General features: G+C 34.5%; 1 protein-coding gene across 3 annotated transcripts in view; it reads left to right on the top strand.

Annotated features, from left to right (window-relative positions):
- The window catches only part of cdm (importin-13-like protein cdm), an 81,742-nt gene that overhangs the window by 35,176 nt on the left and 26,407 nt on the right, over positions 1-20,159 (top strand). Inside the window, exons 18-19 of one of the 3 annotated variants that reach the window (XM_069818459.1) lie at positions 7,360-7,520; positions 15,952-17,453. The exons of 1 other annotated variant lie outside the window; for it this stretch is intronic. In XM_069818459.1, coding sequence (XP_069674560.1) covers positions 7,360-7,468 — 109 coding nt within the window. In that variant the 3' untranslated portion in view covers positions 7,469-7,520; positions 15,952-17,453. Of the gene's footprint in view, positions 1-7,359; positions 7,521-15,951; positions 17,454-20,159 lie in introns of those variants that run through there. One more of the 3 variants, XM_069818461.1, reaches the window with a different exon arrangement.

Here is a 20,159-nt window from a genome sequence, read left to right as displayed (position 1 = left end):
TAATTGAGCGGCAAATAACGTCTTCGTGTGCTTTCTGCGAACGCCAACGAAAGAGCTAAAATGGCGGGCGATTATATTAAGTATTTATCGAGCCTTAAGAAATGAATCAGCAAATCACAAGACGCACACGTTTAAATGTAGCCGACCTGCAATGCGATTGGCTGCCGGAAATTAGAGCGACGGGACTATAATACCGAACATCTTTCGACACATGCACCAGTTGCGTACATTCTCAGAACTAGTTCGATATTTTACACTGTTGGAATGTTTCTTGAACTGTTCTTTCATGGCCTTCTGAGTTTCTTCTTATATTAATATTATATTCATCTTTCGAGTTGAGTTTAATCTGTTATAAAGTATATCAATATCAACTTCCAAATCACTCATGATCGACTATTTTTTCATTTTAACCTACTCAATCTCGCATTTCAACAGCGGTTTTTACCTTAACCTGAGATTAAATCATCTGCACATGCATGAGCAGTATGGAATTCCAGTTCCTGCTCTTAATCAAGAACCAATTTCACTTGTTCTGAATTAGTTCCACAGCACGTTGGAACAGGAAGTTGAGGGTTCAGAACCGGTTCTGAATCAGTTCAAGTCTTGTTGGAACGCACATTGAGCTCATGAACAGGCAGTTCAGAATCGATGCTGAACCATGCTGGAACAAACCTATAATCATCAAATTTGTAATAACAGATAGTTTGATATCTTGATCAAGAAAGGGGTTCCTATGACAGCAATGATATATTAAATATATTATTGCACTGCAAATTGTTTCATAATAGTATATTATGATAGGTTACATTGAGGTACATTACACTAGAGCTTAAGTTAGTGTTCGGCTTATTTATTGTGGTGGATACAGTTTAAAATGTATGGAATAGTACTTGAACAGGAGCTTTGGTTAGATTAAAGGTTATTATTAGTACTTATGATAATTGAAGTTATGATCACATATCACTACCTTTGTTGTGTAATTTTTTTTACTGCAGCTGCAAAACATGTACATTATGTTCACACACAGACAAAAAGTAGCATGCAGCCCTCTGCTTTTTGTACTGTATAACCCAGAAGCTGCAAAAGTTGCTATTAAAGTTTGTGAGCCTGTTCACATTTAAGGCACAACTTTTGCAGCTGCAGTTTAGCTGCATATTTGCATCTCCGTGTTGATTCTCAATGAATTTTAAGTGCAAACGAGATTACTTACTTATCGGCTGAGAACAAAACTTCTAACTGCAAATGGGGAAGATACTGGATCAGAAAGTGAATAAAAATAGAGAACAATATGAAGTTTGATCTTCAATTACTATGGTGAAGGAGATGAATAATGTTATAAGATCCTTTTGTGAGTGTCAGCAAGATATTTTTAACAACTCTTTTACTGTATTGGGCCTGAAGGATGTGCAATTTATTTTTAATTTCTTCTGACATTCGCATTGCATTAGCAATTTCTGCTGAAGCTGACTGCCTTTCATTTTTTGTTATGCAAATCAACATTTGCAAATTCTGTAAGCTCTGTCTTGGATCAGTTATGTCTATTATTTATTTTTCCGCCCTAACTAGTATTCAGAGTTGACATTTTTATTACAAAGCCATCAGAAAACACCCTTACACTTTAATCATAATCAATGACACTGCTTTCGTAAACATTGTTGAAATCTTTCCTGTTTGAAAGTATGCTATAGAAAGCTAAAAAAAAATTGTATCATGTATATCCTGCCTGCATTGTACATATACTAACTCACAAATAGAGACAATATACTAAAGTATTATTGATGAATTTGTGTGGCAGCATTGCTTGCAAAACCAGTACAAAATTATGCTGCAGCTACAACCCTGAGGATCCTGTTCACATGTTACTTTGCAAGTTCACAGTATGCGAGTTGTTAAGCATTTTTTACTGCTGCACTGCAAAAGTAATATCGTGTGACCGTACTGTATGAGACTAAGCTTATGGCTCTTGCAGGAGGGGAATATCAGAGGAGAATCAGAGAGTGGGGAAATAGTAAGAACTGATTAGGGTCTGAAGGCATGGCGTAAGCCAGTGAATGTGTATAATTTTACGAATGGAAACATTGTCTTGATTTTAGATATGGTAATATTTCTATACATAATATTATTGCACACAAACTTATACAACATGGACTTGCTGAAAAATCGAACTTGGGAAATTTACGAATATATCTGAAGCAGTATTGCAATTAAAATTTATATCATATGTAGCATTAAGGTACAGTTACACGTCGTTACTTTTTCTGCGCAACTTTTGTACTGCAGCTGCAAAAGTTGCGTGTCATGTTCACACGTAAGCCAAAAGTAGCGCAATGCACGCTACTCTTCATGCTGCGTAAACTGAGCACTGCAAAAGTTGCAACTGGAGATTGCAAGTCTGTTCACACAAGGCGCTACTTTTGCAGCCGCAGTCTAGCTGCAGTTCCGTGTTGACTTTTCAATATACATTTTGTGGTTATGTTCACTTTAGAGTTTCGGATTATGAAATTTATGCGATAGCTTACTTATCTATTATTTCCTTTTCTGTCCAAACTAATATTGAGAAATTGGCATTATTTTTACTATAAAGCTATTAAAAAACGTCTACCGGTATATACTTAAATGATAACCAGCAGCATATTCACGTAATCAATGTTGGCAACCCTCCTGTTTGAAACTACGCTACGGAAAATTAAAAAAGTGAATTATATCATCAGCAAATATACTCTGACTGGTTGTACATTTAGTAACTGTTACAAATCATTTATTTTCATCACGTCTAACATTAAAATATATCCAAACAATAAAAGTATCATTGGCACATTTGGGTGGCAACACTGATCGCAACTGCTGCAAAAGTTTCAACAAAACCTATATCAAAAATGCTACGGCTGCAACCCTGAAAACCCTGTTCACACATCACTACTTTTAAGCTGTGCGCAGCATGAAAAAGTAGCAGGCAGCAGGTTCAGCAGCCACTACTTTTCGGGCTGCACCATTGCCTACATGTCGCAGTACGAGAGTTGTGCAGTTTTTTGTACTGCAGCGCTGCAAAAATAGCGACGTGTGACCGTACCTTAAGTATCTACAGTGTCTGAGAGGTCTACTCGTAGATCAGTGGTATTCAATGTGTTTTGCTTGCATACTCCCAAAATACATTTTCTTCACCTTCATGTCCCAAACTGCATTGCAGTTATATAAAAAATAACAAAAGACTGTAATTGATGTATACAAAACAAATTATTATTATCATTATCATCATCATCATCATTGTGTAATGATGTACTTACCGAATTCACAACTCATGTTCGAAATGACATTCATGTGATATCTGGCAGGCTGCACATTTGAAGACACGTCCAGCAACTCGCCGCAGTTTGTTCTCTGAAATGGCTCGAATTTATGTCATGTAGCGATTTGTGAAAGGGTGTGGATTTTCATTGTCCTAGTAATGATTGTTTGGAGTGTTCACGTAACCACTGAGGTGGTCACTATAAAAAATTAAGATGGGTCAAGTAGTCCATCATACACTGACTGTCAGAACCACATGCAAAACCTAATTTTTCTCTGATAACCGGGTTCCATTAAACTCTCAACTACACGAATTTTGTAAGGTTTTAATTTTAATTGTTTCGTACCTCTTATCACTGAAGACTGACACCCCTACCTGCTGAGCTACATGGCGAGATAATGTTGTAGGACTTCTCTCTTGTCAGTGGCCAATTTCATCTAACATCTCCTCAGTGGGAACACTCTTCACACATGTTCATTTCTTAGCCAGTACTGATCCAGTTGTGCGAAATTTCTTCACTAAATTGTAAATCATTGCTTTAGAAAGCTCTGGCGAATCAGGAAATGACTGATGGAAGTTTGTTACACTGTTCTCCAAGATTCGTATTTCATAAAGTTGTCATGGAGTGCTTTGGTGGAGTGTAAGTGTTCAAATTCCATCACGACCTAGCCAGGGATCGAACCAGCACATACTAGCACTCGGCTAAAGATTTAGCTTAAATTCTGTTAATTGTGCATATGACGTACAACGAAATTTTATTATTCTTGTGTTAATTATTATACAAATTCTTTTCATATTGTGTATGTGTTCTTCCTGCCCAACCATAATACAGGTGCAGCCACTGGCATAGCCAGGAATTTAAGATGGGAGTTTTCCAGCTGCTGCCACCTTTCTGTTTCTAATCGTCACCTCTCTATCTGTAACATCTTCCTGGCAGTCATGGCCCTTTTGATGGCCTCAAACATTGTTCTCTTTAGTCTGCTCCATAAACTTTATGCTATCTGAAATCCACTGGAACATTCATTTTAGGCCATTGCTGTTGTTCCATCCTCATAAGGTATCCAAACCAAGTCAGATGCTTTTTCTCTATACGATCAATTACTGTCTCTTCAGCATAGATTCGTTTCCTTATCCATTGTAGTCGTGACACCCTTTCACTTCTTCCTAAATAATCCATTTCCAGTGCCAAGAGTTTCTGTTGCATCAGCATTCAGAGTCCATACTTCATCATCATAGCATAGGACAGTCTCGATCAATGTTTTGCCTATATGAATTTTCGTTCTTCTGGAAATATTTTTTATCCCACAAGAGTGAATTTAGAGATCCCAAAATGTTTCGTGCCTGTTCTATACGCGATTTTATTTCTGTATCGTCACTTCTCTTTTGTGACCATTTGGCAACATCACTTGGCAAATTTGCCTATAGGTACATGAAGTATATTTAAAAGATGATAATAATAAATAAATCACTTTAGTGTGTAGAGAACAGTAGCTTCATATTTTTTTCGAAAATCATCGATCAATTTAAAATAATCTATCAGCAGGAATATAAAGGATTTGTTTGTTATTGTAAATATCGGTCGCTGATGGTAGAAACAGTCAAACAGTATATTTTTTCAGTCCGTGAGCATTTGATACATTCTTTTTGCATTCTTCATGGGGTTAGTGAACTGAGTCCCATATAATATCTTAATTTAGAATTCTTGACTTTGGTATCTTTTTCAGCTAAAACCATAACTTCAAGACATATACAGGGTGATTCACGAAGTTTTCCCCAGGTTTATGTAGGTGATTCCTGAGGTTATTTGGAACAAAAAGTGTAAATAAATTAATGGGGTCATATTCATACTTACGGAGTTATGATAATTTGAAAACAGCAGAAAAAAAACTTTTATTTCAGGATTTCACTAACAAAAATGCAAAAATAAAAAAATAAATAAATAAATAAAATACAAACAATTGATTGTTTATGTATCGGTCTCTTTCATTTAGAGTGAATTTATATCACATTTTCGAAAATGCCTCCCAGAATTTCAAAGCAACGGTCTGCACGGGTGTGAACTGCATGTGTAACATTTTGAAGCTTCACATATTTGTTCCTTATTATTTCCACAGCATCTAGAATTCATTGAAGCAACTCTTCGCATGTTTGATACACAAAGTCTTTCATTTGCCCCCAGATGCAGTAATTGAAGGGTGTTAAATCTAGCACTCCATTTATTATGACACGTTTCGAAAATATGTTGTAACTCCAACTCCGTAATTATGAATGTGATACCATTAATTTATTTACATTTTTTGTTTCAAATAACCTGAGGAACCACCTCCATAAACCGGGGGAGAACTTAGTGAATCACTCTTTATATATACGTATATGCACATGCAGGAGCTCCTGCAGGTTTTCATCTCACTAAAACTCAGCAAAACACTTCCTTAATATCCATGTTATTGATTTTTAAGGGTAACATTCTGTGCTGCTGATTATGTCCTTCCCCCCCCCCCACACACACACACAATATATTGTAATGAAACCAACGCACATGGAAAATACAGTATACATAGTCTTGAACAAAATATGTTTAAGGGGTCAGGTACAGCTTACAGCAGTAGAATTTTTGGAAATATTCAACTTTTTTTTTTCCTCCATTACTGTATCTTGTACAATAATGAAAATTGTTATGTGTAAAACACTGTCTTTCTGCTATGTGAAAAAAATATTTTTACAATTTAAAAAAATATATATTATTTTCTTTTTTTCAAAATTCAAAATGGTGGCAGTTCACTGTGCAGTGATGAAGTGTTTCCCTCATAACTCATAAACTTGTTAACTTTTTCATGTTCTCTCTCTTTTATTTTATTGCTGAAACTCTTGTTTACCATATCATGCTCTTTCAACTACATTCCTTAATAAATATTTTTTTATTTATATTTTGTGTTAGAAGAAAATACTGATATTTGACCATTTTTTAATGCATTTTTTTAATCAGACAATCTCTCAAAGGTAGAGATGTGATCTTGCATTATATTGTAGATATGACATGCATAAATACACAAAAAATTTCATCACAGAATGTTGGAATGTTATGTTATGTTTTATTTAACGACGCTCGCAACTGCAGAGGTTATATCAGCGTCGCCAGATGTGCCAGAATTTTGTCCCGCAGGAGTTCTTTTACATGCCAGTAAATCTACTGACATGAGCCTGTCGCATTTAAGACACTTAAATGCCATCGACGTGGCCTGGGATCGAACCCGCAACCTTGGGCATAGAAGGCCAGAGAATGATGGATAGTTTTTTAGCTACGTGGGAAACACTTCATCACTGCACAGTGAACTGAATTTTGAAAAAAAAAATGTAAATAATTTTTTTTAAATCGTAAAAATATTTTTTTTCATATAGCAGGAGGACAGTGTTGTACACATACTAATTTTCATTATTGTAAAAGATATAGTAATGGAGGAAAAAAATGTTGAATATTTCCAAAATTTTACTGCTGTAAGCTGTACCTAACCCCTTAAGAAAAGTCTGTATACTGGTACTGTATTAAAAAGTAACTGACTTTTCAGTAGGAGTGGTTGTTCCTAATATCCACTACCGTCCCTTGCAGGTAACCCAAAGCACATGTACGTGGTGTTGAAGTCCTTTATATTACGAGAGAGTATCATTTCAGAAATTTAAGAAATTGGAGTCTTTGGATTTAATTTTACGGAGTTCTAAGAACAGATAGATAAAGATTTATTACACTAAGATTTTTTAATGATTGATACAAAGAAAATGGTCTTTATAACAGGTTTTTAGCTATTATGTTGCCCATTTAAAGGACATACAAAAAATGTATGTTAATCAGCCATGTGTTTCTGTTTAAATTCTTTAATAATAATAATTATAATAATAATGTTAAAGACAATCCTCACATTTGACAAAAGGCACATTACCAGTAACTTCTTACCAAATACAAAATAATACAAAATAGATATATCTCTTTTAATTTATCTTGTAAATTGTATAGTAATGAATAGAAAAAATGTTTTGATACGATAAATTGGTAACGTGCATTGTATGTTCTGTTATAGAGAACGTGCCAACAAGCGCAAGTTGCAAGAGACTGTGCGAGAGTTCTCGTTAATTTGTCGAGGTCTGGTTGGAACAGATTATGCCGCCCAGTCTTCACCTTTCTTTTAATCGTGGACAGTCAAATCTTGTTACTTTGTTGTTATTCTATATACATTGACTGGTAAGTGGCATTGCATTTGTTGTATGCTCCATTCTAAATGTAAAATATTACAGTAAATTTATATCCCACATTTATCCCCTGCTTTTTTGGATATTCTTATTCTTGTTATAACTTCAAGTACCAATTTTGCATATCCATGCCTATTGAATGATATGTATGTTGTGTTAGTTTTGCATGATTATTTTAGTAATATTTTGGTGTGTATTTTGACTTCAGTTAGTACTGTATTTGTACGTGTATTGCACTCTGTTCTCTTTTCTTGTTTCTGAAATTTACTACAAAAAGTATAATTACTTACTGTTTTCTCAGTTTTTTAGTGCATAAACGCTTCCACTGGATGGCTTTGAATGTGCAGAAGTATTTACAAGTTTATTGTTCTTAGTGGTCTAGTGTTCCTTTGCTTGCTGTCAACTCAATTATCGCAGGTTCTAATCCAGCTGATGGCTCTACATTTTTATTTCCAGGAGAAAAGTAAAATTTCGTGTCATATTATGCCGTACTAATTTTGTGTCATAAATTATGATGATACTCATTGCTACCAAAAAATTTAGGAATAATGCGAACATTTCTGATTGATGCTTTGGTATATACATACGTATGTCATGAGAAAAATTACGACCTCACAGATGTGTGTACTTTTATTGTAATCTGTTAACAATAATAAATGGACGGACAGGGAAAAGAAGAAAATACATGTTTGTTTTTATACAAAGGTTACTCTGAAGTGATTTATCAAAATTTCGTAGCAGATTTATTTAGGCTAAATGATTATAAAAAGAAAACCTACGTATACTGTATGTATGTGTTAAATACTAAGTATCACCCTTCTTTTTCATTCAGTCACTTAAGAAACAAGCACTCCTGCAACTCTCTTGTTACTACAGTCTGGCAAGCAAATTGCCAGCTATTGTGAATAACGTTATTGTTATTTTTCGGCACTACAGACTGACAAGTGATCTTTAGTGGAACTAGTGAATTATTTATTTAAGGATATGGAGAGAATTTTACCTGAATTTCAGAGCAGTTGTTCAGTATGTTTTCCATCCATTAAGGTATACACATGTTGCAGAAATGTATGAAGTTCTGGGACACTCGTTTGAGCTAATCCTGACTAATACTGCGCATTAGCCGTGTTATTTCACCCTTACTAACACGTTTAAATAATTTAATAACACAGTGTTTTGATAGTTAGTGTCTGAAAAGTTCTTCCAAAACTTGTGTAAACACGACTCATACGATTTTTTCAGTATGTATGTTTCAGTGAGGAAAATGTTCCATGTTGAATCTGTTACTATACTATGTATCTAACCATGATTATCAATGCAGTTCCGACAGCTGACTGAGATTGACAATGTAAATTGTCAGCAGAATTATATTATTAGCATAGTGCAATAACTGATAAGGAAACCCCACAAAGTCCTATGTCAGGGTTAAAACAAACCTAAGTCACCAGCATTCTTATCGAGCTGTGAAGTTGCTGTTTGGCAAGTAGAGCATTGGTTTCTTCTTCTTCTTCTTCTTCTTCTTCTTCTTCTTCTTCTTCTTCTTGTGGCAGGTACTTGACTGTTCGTCATTCAGTCATATAAAGCCAGTTGTAAAGAATGAGATGAGATGATGGAGGAGATTTGTTGGGATGCCACAGGGGAACTGGAGATCCCCAGAGAAAACCCCTGTTACCTGGACCACAGACTTGCTCAACACAAGTTATAAATCAGGGGTACACTGGGGATTGAACCCGGGTCCACAGAATTATAAGTTCAGTGCTCTAACTACTAGACTACCATGGCTGAGTGTAGAGAACGTAATGAAGGACATTTTGAATAAGTGCTCTGAAATTCAGGTAAGATTCCCTCCTTTTAATTCTATGGACCCAAGTTCGATTCCAGGTGTGCCCCTGATTTGTTTTCGGCAAGCCCATAGTCCAGGTAACACAGGGGTTTAGTTCAGGAGCTCTGGTACCCCTGTGGCATCCCAACAAACCTCCATCATTGTCTCATCTCATCACTTGTGTAGCGTAGATCAGTCTCATGGCGCACCCTGGACAATGACACTGTCAGTAAATTGGTCTACACAACTGGCTTTATATGGGTGAATGACAGTATAGTACGATCCATTAGTACAAAAGAAATGCTTAAATAAATAATTCACTAGTTATGCAAAAGATTAGTTGTCATATTGTAGTGCCATGAAAGGAAAAGAATATTATTTACCTGGGCACAATGTTTTCATGAATGATAGTCCTGTACTGGTAGAGACTAGAATTGATAAGCTTGAACCATTTACAGTAGAATCCCAATTATTCATCACCCTGTTAACTGATTGCTGGATTAACCATCTGTCTTTCCCTCGCTTTTTTGCTGCAGAAATATATGAAGTACCGCACATTATATTAGCACATTATTTTTTTGTAGAAAGGGTTATTACAAGCCTTTCCCTTACACAGTATGGTCTATTGTTCGAATTGTCGTACTGTATAACTTCTATATGAAATATTTTCTACAGGTGTCAAACGAACACTCATTGTCTTAAGAATCGAAAAAGAAAAAGTGTAAATAATTGAGTGGTTTGGGGAAAGATAAACCATGGCTCATCTCGCATCAGAATACGAGATTGGAGTGTATAAAGTAGGTAAATCTACAACACGAGACCTACAATGCTGATATCTTTCCATGGACAGGCATTGCAAGGAGTTTCCTTGCCCCTTAAAAACCCGTCATTGATAACCAGACTTAAACTTCTGATCCACTATCTAGTATATTAAACGCAACACCGGCAAAACCACGAAGGGAATTACGAAAGTGTAAATATTATTCACTAAGTTTACGAAAATCTTTTATGGTACGGATTATCCGATTTTTTCGATTAACTGTTCAGCCCACCCCCTTCATTACCACTGATAAAGAGGTTCTGCTGTACTTATCATTCTGTAATGTTGAGAGACAGCAGGAGTGCCAGTTCCTTAGATTTGACTCCCCTTGTAGTTCACTGTAACTTTATGGATTATGAACTTCATTCTTTGAGAATGTTTTTTTTCTTTTTAACTATAGCTAAAGCCTTGAGTTCTTCCATGATATCTTCATTTCGTTTTCTGTTGTACTTTGTACCGTCACCTGTTCTCATAAACTTTATTTCACAAGCTGTTACCTAATACAGTATATTCTTGTATATTATCCTCATTGCCCGAGCTTCAGCAAGCTTCACTCTTATAACAAATTGCTAGTAGTATAGTAGTACTAAGGTGTTACACATTTGCCTTCTGTTTTGTTTTATGCCAACAAAGTAATAAATTATGTTATTGATTATCCCCATTCGTGTATTAAATTTTGTAATATTTTGTTGTCTAATTATTCAAACAAACACATATGCACAGAATCTTTCTTTTGTACTTTGTTTTATATTTCTCAGTATTGATTTGTATTCTTTTTTTTTTTCTGAAACAATTTTTAAATTATTTTTTGAACACTATCCTACTGTCGCCATTGCCACTAGATACTATTATATACTATGTTTTTGTGGATAATCTGGTGAAACAGCTCCAAAAATTTATCAGGACTCTAATATCCACTCCCACTCCTCCCAAACTCCTGGTTGCTAAACACTGCAGCCATAAATTAAAATTTCTGATAGTATAGTATTTTATATTTACGTTTTAATATTGTGTATGATTTTCTTTCCTACCCCTCATTCCATCTCCCAGTAATCCTGAATTTAGTGCACCTAAAGCATTTGTGGTGAAATAGCTCAGTTGTAGATTTTCTCGTTACTAAAACTTGTAGAATAGCCCTGGGTACACTCAGCCTCCTTTTAAATTCAGTACCGGATCTTGCCTAGGGTATAAGGTGGTAGGAGCAGATGCCTGTAACACCACCTCATGCAAACATGGAAACATGGGTCTCTATCCCTATGTCCCCCATGCACCTTCATAGCATATTTCAAAGAGATATTTCAAAGCATTTCTGCTTGCTGTAATTTTTGTATTACCTTTACATTGTGTTTGATATTAGCTCTGATTTGCATCAGTGTAGTTATATCCATTGCTTAGAGGGATGGGTTTACTGTTTTCCAGAATTAAATAGTTTTTCTCTTTTAGTGCAAAAAGTTGTGTTTTATGAGACTGACATCTATGCTGCATGTCACTACAATAATTTTGAGTGTTTTTTTGTATGGAGTAAAATGTACGAGAGGGTACTTCAAAAAGTAAGGTAACAAGAGATCTAATGGACAAACTTTATTTCACAGACATATATACTGATACGCGGTGGTAGGGCACTGGTACACATTACTTTTCAATATAGTCACTATGCTTGTCCAAACCTTGTTCTAATGGTAAACCAAGACATTGATGCCAGTGTAGAAGAAATCTGTGTCAGGTTCTTGAGCCAAGTCATGATGACTTGCTGAATGGTCATATCGATGTTGAATTACTTACCACCCAGGTGCTTCTTCAACGGTCCGAAGAGATGGAAATCACTGGGTGCCAGGTCGAGGCTGTAGAGTGGATGGTCCAGTACCTTCTACCACAAGCGTCGTTTCTTACTGTACACCTCAAGTTAACAACGAATTTCTGCTGATGAGGTGCCCTTCTGACGCAAAACTGGATTACATTACACACTTTCACATTTGACCATGTTTTCGTGTGAGCAGCCATCTTACAACTGATATTGCAAGAGTCTTACACAACATATGTACCATCTAATGGCTGCGTGATAAAGCTGTGGTCTGCTGCTGCGACTCTAGTGGAAAATTCGAACAAGAGAGGGAATATGTCACCTGTGAGAGCTCTTGTTACCTACTTTTTTAATCGCCTTCGTATTTGTTACAATTTAAAATTTCTATTTTAGGTACAGTAAAATCCCTCGTAACTGGCACCCGAATAACTGGCAATACCAAAACAACGGCACTTTTGGCTGAGCAAAAAAAAAAAAAAAGTTTAAATCTGCCACATTGCCAATCTGGCCCATCAATTTTGCCACATTAGAAAGTTTGCATGAACTTTCATTTTCAGTGAATATTCGAACCTAAAATTAGTGTATTATTTGTGTTGTGGGATGTGTTTTAATAAAGAAAATTCAAACAGTTTTTATGTTTATTTAGTTACGTATGGGCCATCAGTGTTGACACATTAGGAAGTTCACACGAACTTTTGTTTTCAGTGAATATTCGAACCTAAAATTAGTGTATTATTTATATTGTGGGATGTGTTTTAATAAAGAAAATCCACACAGTTTTATGTTTATTTTGTTATGTTCGGGCTGTCAGTGTTGCCACATTAGGAATTCTGTACAAACTTTCGTTTCCAGTGAATATTCGAACTTAAAATGAATGTATTATTTGTGCTGTGTGATGTATTCTAATAAAGAAAATCCACATAGTTTTATGTTTATTTAATTATGAGCAAGTGATAGAGAAATAAGTTTCATATGGCTGCAGTTTCAACATTTGGCACCATGAAATACGAACTTCTTTTTGTATATAAAAGGTATTTATTCAATTATCCGGCAAAATCTCGTATCCAGAACTAGCCTAGTCCCTTTGGTGCTGGTTAAGAGGAATTCTACTCATTGATTAAAGTTCTCGTTAACACTTTGTTAAAAACATAAAATTTACTCTGTCACACGTTAAAAGTGTTAAAATTGTTAAAAAGGTATTTACCTTCGACAGACGGCCTGTTTCGACGCTATGTGTCGTCGTCTTCAGTGTCTCTTGAACCACTGCTGATTTTGGCTCTGCGATGTGCAGTTGTCGATGGTAGGGGTGGGGGTGTGTTGCTCCTATGGTGGGGGTTGGTTGTCTGTATGCTATGACGTACTATGATGTCAAACAATGTGTGCGTATTGAACTGTAGTTGCGTATTAAGTATATATTGTGGGTGTGCTATTGTATTCTTATATATTTCGTATTGTTCTAGGATGTTTAACTGTGAACTTTTTGGTGTGATGTGTAAAATTTCTATATCTGTTTCTATATTATTGTAGTCATGATTATTGTCGATAATGTGATCTGCATAATTTGATGTAATGTAAGGTTTGGTTATAGCTTTAATATGTTCGTTGTATCTTGTATGAAAGGATCTTCCTGTCTGTCCTATGTAAAAATGTGGGCAACTATTGCATTTTAATTTGTAAACTCCAGTTGAATTATATATATTTGAATGTTTAGTGTGGTTATTTAAGTATTTCTGTGTTGTATTATTTGTTTTGTATGCAGTTTTGTACTTTAGTTTTCTGAATGAAGTTGCAATTTTGTGGGTATTGGTATTGTGATATGTTAATGTTATGTATTTATTCTCGTGTGCTGTTTGTGTTGGTTTGGTCTGTTTTTGTTTTGCCTTTTTTATTAGTGTGTCTATTATGTTAGGGTTGTATCCATTGTCTTGTGCTATATATTTTATTGTGTTTAATTCTTCAGTGTAGTTGTCATTGTTCATTGGTATATTAATTAATCTGTGTGTCATTGTACGGAAAGCTGCATGTTTATGTTGTATGGGATGATTTGATGAATTGTGTATATGTGTTGTGGTTGTAGTGGGTTTCCTGTATATTTTGAATTCGTGTCTGTTATTTGTTTTGGTTATGGTGATGTCTAAGAAGTTTATAGCTTGCTTATGTTCCATTTCTGCTGTATACTTTAATTTGGGGTGTATTTTGTTGAGTTGTTGATGTAGATTTTCTATTAGTCTTTTGTTTCCATTATATAAGACTATTATGTCATCTACATATCGATGCCAGTACATTATTTTCTCTGCGTGTTTGTTGTTGTCGGTATTTAGTATGTGTGTTTGTTCTATGTTGTGAATAAAGATTTCAGCTAATATACCTGATATAGGTGAACCCATTGGTAATCCTTCAGTTTGTGTATAGTATTTATTGTTATGTGTGAAATAATTTTGTTTAGTAATAATTCCTGTGATGTGTATAATTTCGTTAATGTGAGTCTGTGGTATGTTATTTTTGATAAGCATTTTCCGAAGTATTTCTAGTGTTTCTGTTACTGGTATGTTTGTATATAGATTTACGATGTCAAATGATGCTAATGTTGTATTGTGTGGAATGTGTTTGTGTTTTATTTTGTTAACTAAGTCTATGGTGTTGTTTATTGTTGTTGGGTTTTCAAATTGTATACTATTTCTTATAATGTTGTCTATATATTTCGCTAATTTGTATGCTGGTGCATTCTTGTAGTTAATAAGAGGCCTGATTGGTATATTTTGCTTGTGAATTTTTGGTAATGCATTTAGTTTAGGTGCGTGAGGTTTAATTCTACTGTAGTATGATATGTAATAAGCACCTTCATGGCATGTAAAGCAGATACCTGCGTGATAAAGCATGATACCTTTATTTTACCTTTATGTGATGAGTAGGTCCCAAATGTTGATAACATGAAAAGTCTAAAATGTCCTTGAAAATACCTTTAAAGGCAACTATGACGCCACGAAAATAATAAAAATTAACCTTAAAATTTACTTATTTTGTGGTAGAAAATTGTGAAATTATAAAGTAAGGGGACAAGTATTGAAATGTAATAAAGAAAGGAATGTCGTCATGCTGTGTACCTTAGGGCCATAGGAAATGCATGCTCCTATCAAACAGCGTCCATACTGCTGAATGATTTACCTTCTGAAGAACTTCAGTTATCAGAAGGAAAGTCGTTTAAATATGCACTCCTTTATACTGTACATGTATGTATAAAATGCAGGTAGTAGACCATTGATGATACAAAGGAGGAGAGTTCGGTTGGTGCTGTGAATTGAATCCTGGCATAGCTCAGTGTGCCAAGTTGAGGGGTCCTGGATTCGATTCCCAGTGCGGGAACGAATTTTTCTCCATTAATAGTGGTCAGCTTAGGTTAGGGGTTAAGAAGATTAAATTCCACTTGGGTTGATTACTTGGTTGGATTTTTCCGAGGTTTCCCACAAGTATAAGGTGAATGTAATTCCATGGCGAATCCTCGGACTAATATTAATAAATATTGTCTTTTTATTACAACTTACGTTGTTGTTACAAAATTACACAGTTATATAACATTGTTAAAAAACCGGTTTAAAATATTGCTTGGAACTCTCATTCAGTGGAATTCTTGTGTGTTGTGTAAATTTATGGCATAGAATTTCTAGCATTACTTCAATAATTCTTAAAGGAACTGTGCATAGGAACTTTTTCTCCTTAGAAACTCGTTGCTCTTAACCATGCTTTAGTCTGAGAATCTTAGAGTCCAGTTACAAGTACGACAACTATTGACCGTGAGGATGGCTTGGATATCAAACAAGTTTTTTTGTTAAAACTGAGTGCACACTTCAGTACACAAAATAGTATTGAATTTACTTCTCTCCTAACGGAGATCTTTTTGTTCGCTTCATTAATAAATTTTTTTAAGACTGAAATTACATCATTATGGTTGTTAAGCGCTTAACTTTACATAATTTACTTTTCAGGTAATAGTTGGAGGGAAGGTGAATCGAGAAAAACTTCATTTTGTTGCTGTTATCGGAAATGTATGGATTATTTTTAAAACTACAAGCAACATTTTATTCAGGACACATTGTTGAAGAAATTTCAGTGATACCTCCATGGACTGGTTGTCCATTACACTTCAGTTGAGTCTGGTTTGTAATTGAACTTAACCACCTCCATTTTAAAAATTTGTTAACACAGAGGCCTATATTATTGAAATTAACTTTTTTATGTAGATAGATCACACTGTATTTAATGGAAGTGTATAATAAACCCGATATAACAGTTTTGATAGCTGCTGTGCCATTTATTTTATTATTTCGTTCAGTGTATGTATTTACATGTTACATATCCTTAAGATTATGTTGTACACAATTCTTTTATTTTTTCATATTGTATAGAGGCCTAATGTTAAAGAGTGATGTTATGGATTCAAGTTTTAATGTGTTGTTTATTTTTCTCACTTTCTTTGGGAGGGAAAGTTATGCTGTGTCTGTAACAACATAGATGTGAATATAGTTTTGATCAGAACAGTTAAATATCAACTTCATATCTAACTTTAATGGCCTGATTCTAATTTTCAAATTAGTTTTGAAAGAGTTCTTGAACAATAGATTGTCACATGTTTGAACTCTGACTTCATTACATATATATTGGATTATGCTTGTATAATTACTCTAATCATTTGTATTCCAACTTAAGCTGCATGTTTCACTTCTTGTTTCTGCCTGCCAGAACTTAATTTCTCTCATAAAAATACTCTTATGTGTAAAATAACTGTACATTGAAGAATACATGTCTGTATCAGCATTTGTTGTTGTGTAGTTACATTTATACATTTGAAATTTTAAGGCCAGTTACAATAGGGTCATTTTTCACTTTGGTATAACAAAGGGAACATAATTTATTTTCTTCTTAAGATCATGTCCTCCTGACTTTCATATAGAAAGCCTTGTACATTCTCGCAGTATATCTTGAGTGCTGGGTAATATTACTATATGTTAGAACTAGACTAAGAATGAGCGCTGTGGAAGGGAAGTCTCTCTGCGTTGAAAAGAGTTTAATCTGCTGTTAGAGAAAGTATTTCAGTTGGCAGCAACCTCTGTGCCGGGTCATTGATACGTCTTTCAACGGGGGTTGTGTAGTAGCTAAAGGTATGCTGTTACAAGCAGGAGTTCATATTACCAACGGAACTACTGTTGTTAGTGCATACACTCAGCTCTCTCCAGTGCAGAGTGACTTCCTTCCACACTGTATTACAAATAACGCAACACAACCTTCTTGACATAGTTACACAGGAAACTGATTTATTGTAGCTGGATTGTAGAAATCATTCTAATGCATGTGCATGTTTTATCCACTTCCAGTCTGTTGCTGTCACTCAAGATATACCGTGAGATGTATATTCATAACTTTTATTATGTTGCTTATGACTAAGAACACTGTAAAACAGTGAATAAAATACATCAAAGTCGGTAAATAACACTACTGTAATTCGTGATAAAAGTCGTTATTTAAATATGTAAATCGCGAAAAAGTCGGCATTTAAACATGTGAATCCTAAAGAAAAAGTTTGAATTGAAACATGAAAATTACTTTAAAAAAATAGGTAATGGAACTCTCATTCCCGTACAGACTTTCCCAGTATTAATAAGGCTGGTTACACACACCATGGAGAAAAGTGCTACGTGAATATCAAAAACATTAGACCTATGTTCATTTGCACATTATGACATGCTGCCAAATTATCAACATACATTATTCCTTAGTTTTTGTTGGGTACTCTTGCTGAAAATGTGGTAAATATCTTTCACACATTTCTTCTTATTGTGTTAGTGTTTAACAAACCTAAGCATTGCACATAAGTGATACATAGATTTTCATTTTTCACAGCTGAGCAGCCATGCTTTCCACAGTATAAAACAAACCCATTTTGATATTTATTTTTAATATTTCATTGTCGAAAATAAAACATTGGAATTTCATAATTGTACGGTTGAGTGATATTTGTAAAAAAAAAAAAAACGCATTTGAAGCAAAAAAAATTTACAGAATTCGCAAAAAATGGGGGGGGGGGGAAATCGAGCAAACAAAATTCGAAGCAAATTGCGATCTCAAAACGTGTCTACAGAATGAGTCTTGTTCATACTTATAACAATTTTAACTCTTTGACTCATTTAGCAGAAATTCGCGTAAAAAATCATTTAATGAAAGTCGGGTGTCCCTACTTATGACTCAGTGTGTTTGCTGCATTATTCAAGTTGACTCGAAACTTATGTATGGCGAGTCCAGCTGGATACACATTGTATTCTGTATGGTCTGTATATAATTTCAGACATTTGCACCAGTTTCAGATATCCTAACGGATTACATGTGCCAAGAACTTATTTCACTTAAAACATTTCATAGTAGATATTATAATAAAGGGTGGTTAAAAGTTTTACATATGAGTTCATAACTCTGGAGTGGTTTGTTATATGTGGAATGAGGCAAAGAAAATATAGTATATATAAAGAAAGATAACTTAGAACATTATCTTTGAAATATTATATATTTTTCAATATAATTATCACCATTGTCAGTGTATTTCTACCAATGTGTAGCTACAATAGAGATCCATTGCTTGCCGAAGTTGTGACTATAATGTATTTGCATTTAGTGAACATGTGCATACAGTGTGCAGCACAGAGTTGATGTCATCTGCACACATGTTAAAGATAAGAGAGGTAATGTTACATTTTGTGCAAAATACACAATTGAACATATGTATTGGTAACGTTATTTATATATAGTAGCCCCCTGTGTCCACAGATGATACATTTCAGGACCTACATAGATGAAATTTTTTCGTTTACATACATATCTACGATAAAATGTAATTGATCATTTACGCACATAAGACATTATGAACATTAAATAGTACCGGTACATTAACGTATTTGAGGGGTCTAGAGCACAAGGAATGTAAATGACATAAACCTAATGTTGAGCAAAATGAGTTTAAAGTTAAGTGACAAAGGAAAATTTACGCAAAGTCTATGATGTCTTTTTGTGCTTACATATTGAGTTTACGTCTTATGAAATAGTTGAATGCAGATTTTTAAGAAATTTTAAAATTAAGGTATTAAAAATAACCATTTTATAATAAGATGTTGCACTTGTATCTCTTGTGTTCCAAACTATTTTGCAGATTACATAAGGGTTGAAACTAAACTTAAAAAATATGTGTAAATTCTAAAATACAATCTAAATTCAAACAATCCTACGAGTATGGGAAAAGATGAAGCCTTTGAAACATACAGAATGCCCCATTTATTTTGCTCACCCAAAATAATTTTTCTTCTCAGATGCCAAATGAAAAACTGTTTTAAACAAAAGTTGTTTAAGTACAATGGGGAATTAATACTATGGGTCTAATTTTCTTGTAACTATGTTCATTAAGGAGATACAAGTAATGACTTCATTTTTTAAAGGTATCAATGACTTTATTTAATGAGTCATTTAACCCTTCAAGGCCTGTTCAAAATGTATTACAATGTTCCATTCTAATAACAAAACACTGAGGGGTGCAAAAAATATGTATATATGTATTTATTCACACTGCAAATGGGTATATACCCAGTGGCAGTGGTAACTGATTACACTCAATAATGACAATTAATAATAATAATAATAGTAACAACAGAGAGCATCCTAAATTAAATGAAGCACGATCACTTAAAATAACATTTAAAGTAAATCTAATTTGTATCTTAACCCTAAGTTCGAATTAAAACCCACGAGTATGATATGCTCACAGTCTACTATATACAGTCACGAAGCTTGAGTTTTGAGGGTGCTAGAAACAATAGACTGTGACGGTACTATTTTGCATTGTCTGTAATGAGGCGATATTAGCAATCCTAGTGGTGAGCAACTATCTAATGTTTGCATATTTACTACGTATTGAGCTTCGCGACTGTATATAGTAGACTGTGATATGCTCATACCTGCACAAGTGCTTTTCAGCACTACACTCATTTCGCTGACAACTCACTCACTGCACTGAAACTACGACACATTTCACTGATTCTATCCTGATTTCACTAACACTTCAAAACTGTTCAAATACTTTGCACTGCCACTATAAACTATAAAGCTTCATTGACAGAAAAACACTTCACTTACACAACACACTTCACTGACAACA

Source organism: Periplaneta americana, chromosome 2 (genome assembly GCF_040183065.1).
Source record: "Periplaneta americana isolate PAMFEO1 chromosome 2, P.americana_PAMFEO1_priV1, whole genome shotgun sequence".
Classification (NCBI taxonomy): domain Eukaryota; kingdom Metazoa; phylum Arthropoda; class Insecta; order Blattodea; family Blattidae; genus Periplaneta; species Periplaneta americana.
Note: the sequence above shows the minus strand (reverse complement) of the source record. Positions and strands in the feature narration are given on the sequence as shown.